This window comes from Peromyscus leucopus, unplaced genomic scaffold, assembly GCF_004664715.2.
Source record: "Peromyscus leucopus breed LL Stock unplaced genomic scaffold, UCI_PerLeu_2.1 scaffold_1346, whole genome shotgun sequence".
In the NCBI taxonomy this organism is placed as follows: Eukaryota; Metazoa; Chordata; class Mammalia; order Rodentia; family Cricetidae; genus Peromyscus; species Peromyscus leucopus.
The window spans coordinates 24,545-39,064 of NW_023504497.1; the positions used below are offsets into that span (position 1 = coordinate 24,545).

At 45.8% G+C, this 14,520-nt stretch overlaps 1 protein-coding gene across 1 annotated transcript in view; it reads right to left on the reverse strand.

Moving 5' to 3' along the window:
* The window catches only part of LOC114688251 (rho GTPase-activating protein 10-like), a gene marked incomplete at its 5' end in the record, with an annotated part of 35,551 nt that extends 21,459 nt beyond the window's left edge, over positions 1-14,092 (reverse strand). Inside the window, 3 exon segments of the mRNA XM_037201760.1 lie at positions 4,519-4,623; positions 6,279-6,389; positions 13,991-14,092. Of these exon segments, the coding sequence (XP_037057655.1) occupies positions 4,519-4,623; positions 6,279-6,389; positions 13,991-14,092 (318 nt within the window).
* Between the last annotated feature and the right edge of the window lie 428 nt (positions 14,093-14,520).

The following is a 14,520-nucleotide window of genomic DNA, read 5'->3' on the forward strand; positions in this document are numbered from 1 at the left end:
ATGTCCACACCTCTAAAGAGGCTAATCACATTTCAGAAACCCAGGAGACATGCTGCCAATACCTGTCAAGCGGGCTCTGACCCATCGTGTGAGCCGAAGCGACAGAGTCGTCACAGCCGTCCAGAGGAGTCATCACAATGCAGTTTACGGACAGTTCTTTCAGCCAGAGTCAAAAATAACTGCATTAAAACCCAAACCTGCTGGTGTGGAACTGCAACGGGGCCCAGACAGAAAATTACTGAGATTTCTCCTCCCTCCTCCCTCCCATGAAAATGGTTGTCAAGGCCCACAAGGGTAAAAAAATAGAAAAGAGGGCGGAACGGTACCTTTCTCCTATGGACATGGGGAGGCGGTGGAAAGGAAAACCATTTCCAGAAACCAAGAGCCAATATAGGAAAAACAACAAAACCAACAACAACAACTTTGTATACCCTTTAACGGGGTGGGGGGTGGGGGTGAGTTCTAGGACAGCTAGGGCTACAGAGAAACCCTGTCTCAAAACAAATGTTCCCCTTCTGTTGGGGATCTCCAGCTCAGGGCCCCATTCCAGACCCGCCCCAGAAGGCCTCAGGAGGCAGTCCCCCGGGCTCTGACTGTCATTCCCAGTTTGCACTCTGTTTGTGCTTCTGGTTCATGATGTAAGCCCTCAGCGCCCGCCACCTCTGCTCCACCATCGCGGACTCCAAACTTCAGGGACCGTAAGTCCTAATAAACTCTTCTTCTGTCAGTTGTCTTGACCACTGTGTCTTATCGCAGCAACTAAGACATCCTCAAATAAGCCTTTGAAGGTGGGGACAAGAGAGTAGACTACCATTTTCTAGTCATGTTTTTCTGCCTCAGCCCCATGACATCATTCACGGAAGAAAAGAAGGCAAAGGGTGATTAACAGCATGAAGAGGGTTTCACCTTACCAAAAGAAGCAAAGTAGGGTCCCCTGACAGACAGACAGACAGACAGACACACCTCACCTCTTCTCAAGAATTCTATACATATGGAGGTGGATACAAAAGAAAGAGTGAGCTGGCAGATCCCAGGGAACAGCCAATCAGGTCTTAAAGCACAAAAACACAGAGCAAAGCACACTGGGGACCTCTGGACCCATGGAGCATCAGAGGCAAGGTCTGCCAGCAGTGCCCAAATCTCAGCCCTTACCCTTAGTGAGAGTCTCGTGTTCCCCACCAGTTTTAAAGTCCAGAGCTAGCCTTGCCAGGACGCACCCTCAATCCTGGACTTACCGACCCCAGATACACCAGGTGTGGCCCCACATTAAAGCTGAAGCTGACCAGAGCAGGCCGAGAACTCGGTTAACGGCATTGCCCTCCAAGCAGAGGGTCTGAAAGAAGAGGATGTCTCTTCCTGTGCATCCCTGTGTCTCGGAAGTTATGTCCTCTTACACAGTGGAGTAAGTCACAGCAGGAGCAGAGGGAAAATAATTTTTATTATTTTATAGTTATGCTAGTCAAAACCCGTAATTATTTCCTACCAAAGGGAAACTATCTGCCCACATTCTTAACTACTTCCTAGTCATGCTCATTACCATCTAGAGGTTCTTCCTATTCATCTTGACGTCCTTAATCTGTCCTTCTGCCAGGACTTCCAGCCCAGTCTCTCTCACCCCAGTCTTCTGGGGACGGATCACGAAAGTGCAAAGCTAGTGATTTAATATATCCTTTAATTTTGATAGTTTCCTCTCTTCAGAAGAAAAGAAAAAAACTTCCTGAAAGCCATCCGGCTACTCTCCTGCTTTCTGTTTAGTACTGCAGACTACAGAAGATGGGTAAAGAGTGAGTCAGGCCACTGTTACAATATAAAAGCATGGCTCGTGGTCAGGAAATAGGTTGCTTTCGACTTTAAATAAAATTTACCTCATCTTGATTATAAAAGTCATCTTAAATTTAAATTATTTTACTATAATGAAATTCTAAACAGTTGACAAAATTAACTATACTATTAAAATGTAAAGATATCTAACCCTAAAACTTGGTTTTATCATTTCAGTGATCACATTAAAAAACAAATAACTTTCAGAAACATGTAGCTTTACATAGTCAGGACTCTGCTGTTATAGTAAATCACCAGGGAATAAGATGAATGGCCAAAAAAGACAAACGTAAGTGGCTGTACTTCAGAAGTACAGCGAGGGAAGGGATGGACAGTGTGTGACTTGAAGGGGCCAGACTTCAGAGGGGGAAAGTGGCTGAGAGCCGGGCAGGCCAGGCCAGGGCAGACGGTCCACGCCTGCACTCCTCGGCACCGGCTGGGAGGGTAAAGCCGGGTACTGACTCAACCCAAGAGGGCGAGACCAGCCAAGAAGACCGTTGAGAGGACTGGCTGAACACCGGCTAGCTTGTGCCCTGCATTCTATCCTGGGGGGGGCGGGGGGGGTGCTGGAGCATAGAGAACAAGTGCCCTTGGTACTGAAAATGAGGCAGAAGAAGGAGGTCTGAAAGAGCAGCACCCACGTGGCCTCGGGAACAGCCAGAATAAAACTGAGAGGGATATTTACAGAGGCAGCTGGAATCAGGATATGCTGAAGACTAAGGATTGAGGGCAATTCCCTGGTGAATGAATATCATTGGGTTCCTAAATATATAGAAAAAAATCTCCCCTTTCAGAAAGTTATATGCCCATTTGTCCATAATAAAGAATGAGTATTGTTGACAAATATGTAGGCTCTTAGTTCATCAACATATTTCAAGGTCACTGTGTGACATTTGTAGATTAAGCCTATCTTTGGGCTTTGCTCATCATTATCTCATGACTCCATATGACTCCGTCCCACTTGCATGCTGCGTGTTTCTGGACTGATTTTGGTATATATAAGCTGACTGGTCTCCCAGCAGATACGTTATAAAAGTACTTCTCTCTCCACGGCCAGGGATGTGAGGATAGTTTGGTCAAAGCCCAGGAGACTCACGTGTTCCTCTGTCACTCGAGAGCCTGAGATACATCCAGATGGCTTCATGGGCAGGTGGCCTATAGAGTCACAAGCGGCCTGTGCTACAGGATCTTCGGATAGGCTTAATGTTCTACTATATGATGGGGTTGGAAGTACTGCCTGAGACAGGATTTCATGTGAGTCAAGATGGTCTCAAACTCACTACAGAGTTGAGATTGGCCCTGAATTCCTGACCTTCCTGCTTCCACCTCCCAAGTGCCGGGATGACAAGAGAGAACCACCACACTGAGCTTAATAATCCACCATCTTAGGTGATCCGCCATCTTTTAGGTGATCCGCCAGCTTAGGTGATCTGCCAGCTTGAAAGTCTTCATTGTTTTTAAGTGAGATCCTATGCTTTCATTTTATATTAGTCCCACAAAGCACACACCAGACCTAACTGGGGATTCTCATCTGATCAGCCCTGAAGTTGACGGATGAAGTCTAGAAAGAAAAGGTTAATTCTACAATTATATACCCAGTTAGGAGTGAAGGTCGTTATATAATCTAATCTCATCAATTGGTGCTGATTTCGTGTTTTACAGCCTGCAAGGTACTCTGAAAAATAAATCATTTCACTAAAAGTGGGCTGGAGACAAGGCTCCATCAGTGAGGTGCCTGCTGCGCAAGCATGAAGATGGAACTTGAATCCCTGGCACCCCCATAAAGGTCTATCTCCTGTCTGTGACACAGCAGGGGCAGGGATCGTGGTAGGAGAGGAGGGAGGTGAGGCAAGTGGATCTCTGCAGCTCTGACCAACCACCCTAGACGACCAGTGAGCTCCAGACTCAGGGAGAGACCCTGTCTCAAAATATGGTGGAGAGCAACCTGGGAGGACATACGATGTCAGCCTGCATGTGTACCCACACACACTAACTCTGGTACCTACACCAACAGTCTGAGGTGACCAGAACACACTTGTATACACCAATTTGTAGGTCTGTTTGGCTCTGTGTGGGTTCTGGGGTTTCAAACTCAGGTTCTCAGGGTTACACAGCAAGAGCTTTACCCACGAAGCCATCTTCTCGGAGTCAAAGAACTTTAGTGAGAATCTCTAGATCTCATTTTCCAAGATCAGGCTGAAGGCACACATTATACAAAGGACAGCAAAGAAAGCAAATGGCGGTCGTGAACACCAGCACATGGTGAACACCAGCACATGGTGAACACCAGCACAGTCGTGAACACCAGCACATTGGTGAACACCAGCGCATCATGAACAGCAACATCGGTGAACCTGCCTGAAGTGTTGGGACGCTATTCCACAGTCTGGAAGGGAAACCCGTAACCAACCGTTAACATCCAGGCCTAGGTGGGATGCTAGGACTGCAGTTTCTCACACAAACGATTCAGAGTTAACACAGCAAAGTTTACCGTGAGACCTGCCCACAGCAAGGTCAGGACAAGCCTCCAAAGGTAGAATTTCTTGAGCCTCCGTTAGCTAAAGAGAAGCTTGTTCCACCAGGAGCTGACCACTAGGTGGCAACACACCCCCACTTTCCCAGCACCGGCCTAGTCTGAAGGCCTTGCAGTGAGCAGAAGGAGCCACAACCCAAGCGTCCTCGCTCTCAGTTCCTTACATTCTGGATGTTGATCTGTAGTTCCATTTTGTAGTGATTGAAGTCTTTGGAAAGTTCATGCCCCTGATGGTAGAAAGTAAACATCCCCTGAAAAAAGGACAGCATCTACGACAAAAGAGAAAGGGAGCATTAGTGCACACTAAGAAACCGCTAAGAGGAAATAAGAACCACAGGTGACACCAACCACCTCCCGGCCCCATTCCACTGTCAGAAAGGAGCCTCCAAGAAGTCCCAGTTACTTAAAAAAGTGTAAGGCCATTCATTACCTACTCCTTGGTCTGTGCTGAAAATGAAGAATGCTATTGTTCACAAATACCAGCATCATTAAACAATATTTATGTACTGTTCTCCAAGAAAAATCCAATTCTAAGTCATCACTTGTACCTCATCAGTCAAGAGAATCCTGACCGTCACTTGTAACTGAAACCTGAGCACTGTTGGATCAGAGAAAGCATGACCATCTAACAGCTTCCAGGAACCTTCGCAAAAGTGCTCGCTCAGGAGAATGAATGCCCAGGGATGGGAGGTCGGGGCGGTCAGTAACTAAGACCTTAGCTTTCTACCAACCCCCAGCCTACCCCTTCTTAGAAGGCAGCTGCTTCTACCCACAGGTTAGTATATCTCTAAAGTGAGTAAAAGTGACTGGGGAAAAGAAATTTAAAGTCCTGAACTTTTTATATTCTTCAGAATGCTGCAGGTATAAGCAATAAAAGGCCCTGGTGCAGAATGGCCAGTCTGTATCAACACCTGTCAGTCGCCGTTTGGTGAATCATGAACTCCCCTCCATTCCTTCACCTGCTGCACTGGGCGGCATGGGTGTCTGACTGAGCGCTGTGTAGAGTGAGGGTGGACAATGACGTCACCAATCATGCACACCACAATTATTTCAACGTGAAAGAACATCGTCAGGTTGAATTTCCTCTGATTATTTGATTCAGGTTGATTCTGTTATTCCTGACTATTCTTTTAAGTATTATTTGACTATTCCTTTGTTTCTCACCATGCAGATAATGGACTAAATGGATAAAGCAAGGGCAAATGCAATCTATATTAAAATTATCAGGTGATATTTTGCTAAAACCCATTGATGAAATGCCATCTACATTTGATTAAGATGTTTACACCCTATAAATGCATATTAATATGTAAGCAACTGAACTTATTAGAAGACATCATAAAATGGGTGTTTCCAGGGTCTGGAGAGAGGGCTCAGTGAACACATTCTGCTCTTCTAGAGGAATCCAACTAAATTCCCAGCACGCACGTTGAGTGGCAAGCCACCTGTCACCCCAGCTCCAGGGAGACCCGATCCCTCTGGCCTCCACTGACACCTGCACTCACCTGCATGTACCCACACACAAGTACACATACAGGAAATAAATAAAGTAGAGCTAAAATAAATGTAAAAGCTAGTGTTAGCTACTCACATGCCGCAGCATGACTTAGAAATAAGAAATATTTGAAACAAAAGCCCGTTTAAGCACACACGAAACTGAAAACTCTTATGTCATGAAGATTAGCACTGTCACTCACATTCCCTGCAGTGGCAGAGGGTGACTGAATCCGTGCTGCCCGCAGCGTGCGAGACCACGGTAGGAAGTGCACCCTTCGCATGGGCTGTGCAGACAAGGCTCCCCTCATCTAGATGTTTTCCTAGACTCTGACTAGCTGTGTCCACCTGTTCCAATGCAGGAGGCCTTGGTTTGTCTTTCCCAACACTATTCTGGAGGATCCACAGCAAAGCTTGTCCTGCTACTCACCGGTTCCACAAACTCAAACTTCTTTCTTTCCTGGATTTCCTGGAGCTTGCACACATACTCCAGAGAGAGCTCGTAGAAGTGCTGGCGTGTCTGCTCCACTTGGAGATCTGCCTGTATTAAAACAACCCCTGTTAGCTGAGCCCAAGACAGGGAACTATCCAACTCAACACCACAGGTCAATGAACTCCAATTCATGGGGCACAGTTTTTAAAAACCTGCATTAGAACATGTGACTGTTCACTCATGTCTCACTCATGGCTTCTCTCCAGCCACAGGAACACACACAAAAGTCTGAAATGACTCTCCCCAGACTCTAAAGAAAAGCTGCATGACCCCCAAAGACTGAAGATTCTTCATGGGACTGGGTCAAAAGTCCCAACAACAACACTCTAAGCACAAGCAAGCCCTGTAAGGATGAAGTTAGCCTGCCCCTGGAAGACCGGGGAAGCTCCAGTTCTCTCCACACTGGATGAGGGGACAACACTTGAGGCTTGACAGCCAGGGCATCAGGCCCATGTGGAGGTAGGCATGTTCCTAAACCCACATAATGCCAGATCCCCAGGGCCTAGGGGCTGCCAGCTGATCAGGAGACTATTCCAACTTATCCTGCCTTGATAGGAAGAACAGAGGGAACACAGTGCCAGAGAGGACTGTGGGAAACCTCATCCCGGAAGACATCCTGAGAGTCATCAAGCAATACAATTTTAGAACTTGGCTAATTTTCTTTTGAAGCATTCATCTGGGCCTGTCTCCAACAGAGCTGCACAGATGGAAAAGCGTATGCAATGGAGCAGCCATGAGGGAAGTGAGCCGCACCTCACATCCAAACCGGGACCCCTGAATACTAATGAGGGCAATAAATATGCCGTGTGTGCTCACCGCAGAAAACAGCACGGCAGGTCCAAACACCACAAAAAGAGGGTGATGCTATTATCCACCACATACACTTTGGAGTACATATGCAAAATACCTGAAAACAAGCACTCAAAAAGACATGGTACAGTCACAAGCATAGCAGTGTTGTTCACAACAGCTCCGACGTAGAAGCAACTGAAGTTTCTATGGACAGGAACAATGTGCACAGAGATATAATCTGCCCTTTAAAATGAAATGGGCCAGAATGCTAGTTCAGTGGGTAAAAATGGCTGCTGAATAAACATGAGGACCCCAGACCTACATACAATGTCAGGTGTGGCCAAACACATGCCTCTACACAAACTTTGTGTATGGGGGGTGGGGGGTCGGCGTCATAATGGGGGTGTCCCCCTACAAGACCACAATGGCTGTGGGTCACTAAAGATGCAGAGATACGCCACTCCAGAGCAGGTTTTCAGGGAACGGCATCTGCTGGATTGCATGTGAGCAACCACTCACACAGCGGAGCCTATGGACTGTGACTGGTTAGCACTTGACCGCGGATTGCACAGTGAGCGCTCACACCACCAGGGTCTCTACACAGAAGCAGCACATAACGGAGATGGAGCGTGCGGGCTCGTCCACAGGCCAGCTCCCGGCTACTCACGCTACTCAGAGTTCCGACTCCAGGGGCAGGGTGGGCCATGCTCCTTATCTACAAGTGCAGTGTGCCATGCAGGCTGGCCAACAGGTCATGCCTACATTTTCTCCCACAGCGGGTGGGGGCAGGAGGATTGCTGGGGTTTGCTGGCCTTTAGTCTAGCCCCAGGTTCAAGGGAACAAGGCAGCCGGAGTTAGAGCAGGACACCCCATGTCCTGACCCTTGCTTTGGTCTCTGCACACACAGGTGTGCACACTCCCACACACCACACAGCGAACTATAACAAAAGGAGGCAAATCATAGTGGTAACATGAATACCTGTAACCACAGCTAAGGCAGGAGGGCAAGTTAGAGGCTAGCCTGGGCTACACAGCAAGACTGTGGCTTTAAAAAGAAAAGAAAGCAGCTGGGCAGTGGTGACACCCGACTTTACTCCCAGCACTCAGGAGGCAGAGGCAGGCAGATCTCTGACAGTTGGAGGCCAGCCTGGTCTACACAGTGAGTTCCAGGTCAGCCAGGGTTACACCAAAAGGGGAGGGGAGGGGAGGGGGGGGGGGGGGGGGGGAGGGGGGGGGGAGGGGAGGGGGGGGGGGGGGGGGGGGGGGGGGGGGGGAGGGAGGGGAGGGGGGAGGGAGGGGAGGGGAGGGGAGGGGGCAACATGGGTGAACAGTTAGCCTCTCATACTAAATACATCAGACATAAAAATAGAAACTCCAAATACATGAACTACCTAAAACAGACAGACAGAGTGACAGAATGACGGTGCTGCTGGAAGCCTTGGGGGAGTCTTCACAGGCAAAGGGTTCCTGGAAGCCCCGGAGACAGGGGTGGGAATGGGCTGCACAGCCAAGCAAAGCATTAAGAAGCCAATGACCTTGTACAGTTCAAGCTAAAACAAACGAAAATAGTGTGTGCAACAAAATTTCAGAAGTTTCTAAAAACAATTAAAATGCTTTAAGTAAAATAAAGTTTAAATGTAAAGTTACCAAAATGAGAGTTTCTACCTAAAAATCCCCGATAATCAGTCTGATTATTCCCTACCAACAGGGGAACCCACACTAAAACCCTGTAATCATGTTGAGCAGCTAAGAAACTTCGAAGCTCAAAGGAGTGTTCCTTGTTTATCACCACTGGGAATTACCACATGAGACGGGATGCCTCCGGCTGCTCTTGCTGTGGCACACTCTCCTCACACTGCTGGTCATCTTCCATCGCCACCCCTAACGTTCTGGACATCCAGAAGGAATGGACGATGTGCTTTACAATTCAATCACCAGAGTCCCCAGGTCACAGTTCGCTCATAACTTACAACAATACCACAATATTCCAACTGTATTGTGGGTACAGAATGATTCCTCTCAGCCTGCCCAAGTCTAAAATGCTCTCACTAAGTTTTCCCCACATATTATGATTTGGATGTAGCTTACCTGTGCCTGACAAACTTTAATGTACTGGAAAGCCCGGCCTCTGATATGTCATTCTTGGGTGATGGAGTCAAGAAATGAGGCCTGCCACACGGTTATCAGGTCATGGAGGCACTATTTTTGGAAGGGATTAATGAAGACCTCATGGAATTCCCAAGTAACTAGGCTGCTTTAAGGAGCCTGACTCCTCCCGAGTCTCTTAAACACACATCATCACATGAAGCACGTAACTATGGTGAGGCCCTTCACATCAAAGCCAAGCAGATGCCAATGTCATGCTCTCAGATCTCCACAACTATGAGCTAACACATCTGTTTTGTGTATAAACCACACATCCATGTGTGTTTTGTAACAGCAACACAAAATGGAGTAACACATACACTAAGCCAAAGTTGTTCGCTTTTGATAAACAACTGCGTTTTATTACCCAATTGGAGCTCTACACAAGTAGAAGACAGAAGATGAGTCCCACATAAAATTATTAAAGTGTTACTTCTCCAGTGATATTTAAATGGAAATAGTACCCTGTGTCTACTGGAGGGAAAAAAAAAAAAAAAAAACAGTAAAACCCAAGAAAAATGGAAATCTTCTCCCCTACCCTGGAATAGGGAAGGTGGGAGTTCCTGTGTATGGTACCCATCGAGTGGGAGCCGCAGCTCCTTGGAGAAGTAAAATGGTCAGCAGGGAACACACACTACAGGGCTCTGCTCTTCTCTTTCAACAAGAATGGAGAACGATGCCCCCGCCTTTCCGCGCCTCTGCTCAGGGTCATCCCCAGCAACCTTAATTAATCTCCTGAGCTAAAGTCAATTCGCTGAAGATCAGCCACACATTAGCAGCCCGAGAAAGCAATGAGCATCCAGCACCAAGCCTTCTCCTCTTTAAATGCCTCTTCCCTTCTAACGTCTACATGCCTGCAAGAAGGCTCTTTCGAATGGGAGTCTATGTTTATGAAGAATAAATAGAACAAGAGAGAAAAGACGGTCAATTGAAATGGAAACTAAAACCATTCATCTTTGGGGCCTCTTCAAATTCATGACTTGCAGCTTAATTGTCTTTGGGATTGGAGACACGGCCAAAGCTGTGCACACATCCTGTTCGTACGTCATACAAACTACTTGCTCTGACAGGTACATTCTAGGCAGACAGGGGACCGAATTAAAGCAAGATTGTAGCCTTCACAGGGCTTATAGCCATTGAAAGAAGCCATGCAACAGTACATAATAAGAGGAAGAAAAACAGTAAGCCAGAGGAAGAAGGTCATCTTTACAGACAGCAGGAAGTTTTCCTAACACGTGGCCTGAGTAAAGGGTATCTGGGGCAGTATCTGAAGGAGGCAGACTTGTGGGTCTGGACTGGACAGGGTTAGGGTGTGCTCAGTAGTGAAGTGTATGCTTGGAATGTATGTGGCCCTGACTTCAATTACCAATGCATCAGATTAAAAAAGTAACACCATATTCTAAGCAGCAAGAAGAAGAAATGCAAAGCGCCCCAGCAAGAAACCTGTCTGCCCTGAGTGGGCAGTGCATAGCACATAGGGTCCTGGGTCCCACGGCTTCTGGATGCACCATCACACTGATGGATGAGAGGTGGAGTGTGGGAGCTGAAGATGCCTCCTACACTACACACAAGGAACATTCAGGAACAGATGGCTAATTAGAGTGATGTGGCGGCGGAAAGTGATTTGAGGCATAAAAATTGTCTTTGAAATAACTGAAAGTAGAGATAATGGAGAAGAGAGGTAAAAAGAGCAGCAGGCGTAAAAGTCAGCCAGCCACTGTCCCTGCAGAACCGACTTGGAAAGTCAGCCACTGTCGTCCCTGCAGAACCGACTGGGGGCAGTGGGAGCCCACATGTGCCTTCCTATGCAGACTGCAGTAAGAAGAGAGCAGAGCCCACACCTCACACACTGCTGTGAGGATTAAGTGATATAAAAGCTATTTTCTCTTTATAAAGTATTAAATGTCATCCAAATGTCAAAGGTATAAGAAACACAAAGAAACTGTTGAAGCCACACACACAAGCCAAGAAGAATGGACAGCTGAATTAAAAAAAAAATGTCAACAATTTCCAGAATTTAAAATCCTGAATCATGACAGGACACTAGTGGAATTCAGGTGTTCCTGGTCCATGGACTGCTCTCACCCAATGTAAGGTCAAACTATTGACCTTGTGTACATCCTACATCACAAATGAGTCTGTCAGATACGCTAAGCCTATAGGCTGAAGATGATGCCCCAACACTGCAGGGAAACCTCGGGTGACTGTCCAGGCAGCTGGCTGTTTCTGTCAACTCACATGTTTTGGAAGTCGCTTGTTTGCACTGCCTGGTTTTTTGTTGTTGTTGTTGTTGTTTTTTAGGTAAAATTATTTTCTTCTTGGGTCTCTGAGGGAGTTGAAGATTAGATAGTTATAGTTATAGTTAGTTGAAGATTAGATAGTTATAGTTAGTTGAAGATTAGATAGTTATAGTTAGTTAGTTAGTTAAAGATTAGATAGTTACAGTTTTCCTTATTAAGAATTTTAGAAAAGAAACTCAATGAAGAGGTGTAAGTGTATAAATTTGAAAGACATCAAAAGATAGTTCTGTAGTAATATAAGTTAGGATAGAAAGTGAATCAGGCACATTTTCGACTTACCAAAATAGGATACATAATGGAATTATATTCTCTGAGTTTGTCAAATGTAAATGGACTAGACATTGTTTAGGTAGTTATTGCTTGTATATATTGTATATAGTTATTGTATTTATTGTATATAGTTTTTCTTATATTAGTTATAACTTTTTTCCTTTTTTCTTTTTATTAGAATAGAAAAGGGAAATATGGTGATATTTTATTTGTGCTGAAATGTGATTTTACTTGTATGTTAATAAATAAAGTTGCCTGTGGGGTCAGAGCTAATAGCAAGCCATTTAGCAGAAGTCTGGCAGTGGTAGCACATGCCCTTAATCCCGATCACATGACAGGCAGAACCTCTGTGTGTTCAAGGACACAGCCAGCATGGAGACACACACCTTTAATCTCAATACCAACCATAGAGACTGTATAGACAGACTGGAGGTCTGTATAGACAGGCAGTGATGAGGAGGTCATGTGGTTGGGTTTACAACCAATGAGAAGGCAGAACAGAAAGTCAATAAAAATACAGACACACAGGAAGTAGGTCTCTTGCTGAGGGGAAGTGAGGGGTAAGAAGGCAGTCTTGGTCTTAGCTCTTGGCTGCTGCTCTGACCTCTTGGGCTTTCAACTCTGCATTTGGCTCTGTGTTTCTTATTTAATAAAACCGTTCAGAATTACATCTACAAACTGTCACTTGTAGATGTCAAGCCAATGATGTATGCACACATACAGTCTGCATACAAAGCTGGTTTCATAGTATTCTCATCGGGATGATATGTCAACAAGTACATATGTAACAGAGCATTATGCACAGATTCCTGTGTGCTCAAAGGCCAGCACAGGGAGGAAGGCAGGGTTCTGCTTCTGTTATAAGTTACAATCTCAACTACGTATCACATTATTGCTGATTAACTCTATGATCTGGGGCTGAGGAGATGGCTGGGTGTTTAAGGGAAGGTACTGAGGTCCTTGGTAGCTGGGGGAAAATAGGGAGTATGTATGGTCCTACAGTGTGTGTGTGTGTGTGCACGTGTGCGTGAGTATGTGGTGTCAGAGTAAGGGGGGAGTCTGTGTGTGCATGTATGTACATGTGTTCTCAAGGACAAAGAACTATTTCTTTTTTCTGAAAAAAGGAGTGCATACTGTTCTTGCACAGGTTCAGGTCCCAGCACTTCTAGGAAGCAGCTCCTGGCCACCTGCAACTCCAGCCCCGAAGGACCGTCACTCTCTTCTGGCCTGTGTGGGCCCCTGCACTCATGTGCACATATACCCCACATAGACATACATGTATTATTGTTAAAAATCCAAAGAAATCTTTTAAAAGTCTATGTACCATATTGTAAATAAATGAAGTTTCTATTCAAGCCTATGAGAGAGAGGAAAATAGTCTAGAAATTTACAAAGAAATGGAGAAAATGAGAGGTAAGATATAAATTCCTTTCTGCTTACATACTGCTTTCCCAAAAAAAAAAAAAAAAAAAAAAAAAAAAAAAAAAAAACCTGTCTATTAACACAAGTAGAACAGACAGATTCACTCTTTCCAATAAGAGTCCGTATATATACACACACACACACACACACACACACACACACACACACACACACACACACAAAGCTCAGCACTCAGTTAGATTAATGCTGTTATCACATACATAAAACTGTGTGAGCTCATTCAGTTCAGTTCATCAAGGAGACCTGAAAGCAAAAACAGGCCTATCCCTGCAAGGAATGGGGGGGGGGGTTTGTTTGTTTGTTTGTTTGTTTAGTTTTTCAAGACAGGGTTTCTCTGTGTAGCCCTGGAACTTACTCTGTAGACCAGGCCGGCGTCAAAACTCGCAGAGACCTGCATCCTGGGTGCTGGGGTTAAGGCGCTGGCGCTGCCATCCCGCTGGGCTGTGTAAGTTCTTTATAATAAATGCTAACATTGCTCCTATGAAAAACGCAGAGCCTAAAAGGTACTGCTGTGACTCCATACTTGATCAATGCTATGAGACATTCATTGTTGCGTCATTCACAGAACTCGACTCTGAATTCATTGCAGTATCTGTCTTCCCCATGTCTATACAATCTCAGGTGAAGTTTTCACAAGGAAAGAAATTTTTAAAAAGAAAGAGGTCACTACACATATCAAGAGCAACATGAGAAGAATACCTCTTGCAAATGTGAGTCTTTCTTCTTGGCAGAGAGAGTCAAGTGTTTATCAATTAGACTGTAATTCTTTTCTGTCTCTTTGTCAAACTTCTTCTTTTCTTCCTACAAAGAAAAACCAGGCAAGGTTGATTATACATAACACACATAAATCACATGCACAGTTAAATCTACTGGAGGCTAAAAATACAAAAATGTTTAAAACACAAAAGCAAAGAAGCACTAAATGTGAAGAAGGCACTGCTGAGGCAAGGCCTCTGTCCCCAGCCTCTGTCCCCAAGTCTCTGTCCCCAGCCTCTGTCCTCAAGTCTCTGTCCCCAGCCTCTGTCCCCAGCCTCTGTCCCAGCCTCTGTCCCCAAGTCTCTGTCCCCAGCCTCTGTCCCCAGCCTCTGTCCCCAAGTCTCTGTCCCCAGCCTCTGTCCCAAGTCTCTGTCCCCAAGTCTCTGTCCCAAGTCTCTGTCCCAAGTCTCTGTCCCAAGTCTCTGTCCCCAAGTCTCTGTCCCAAGTCTCTGTCCCCAAGTCTCTGTCCCAAG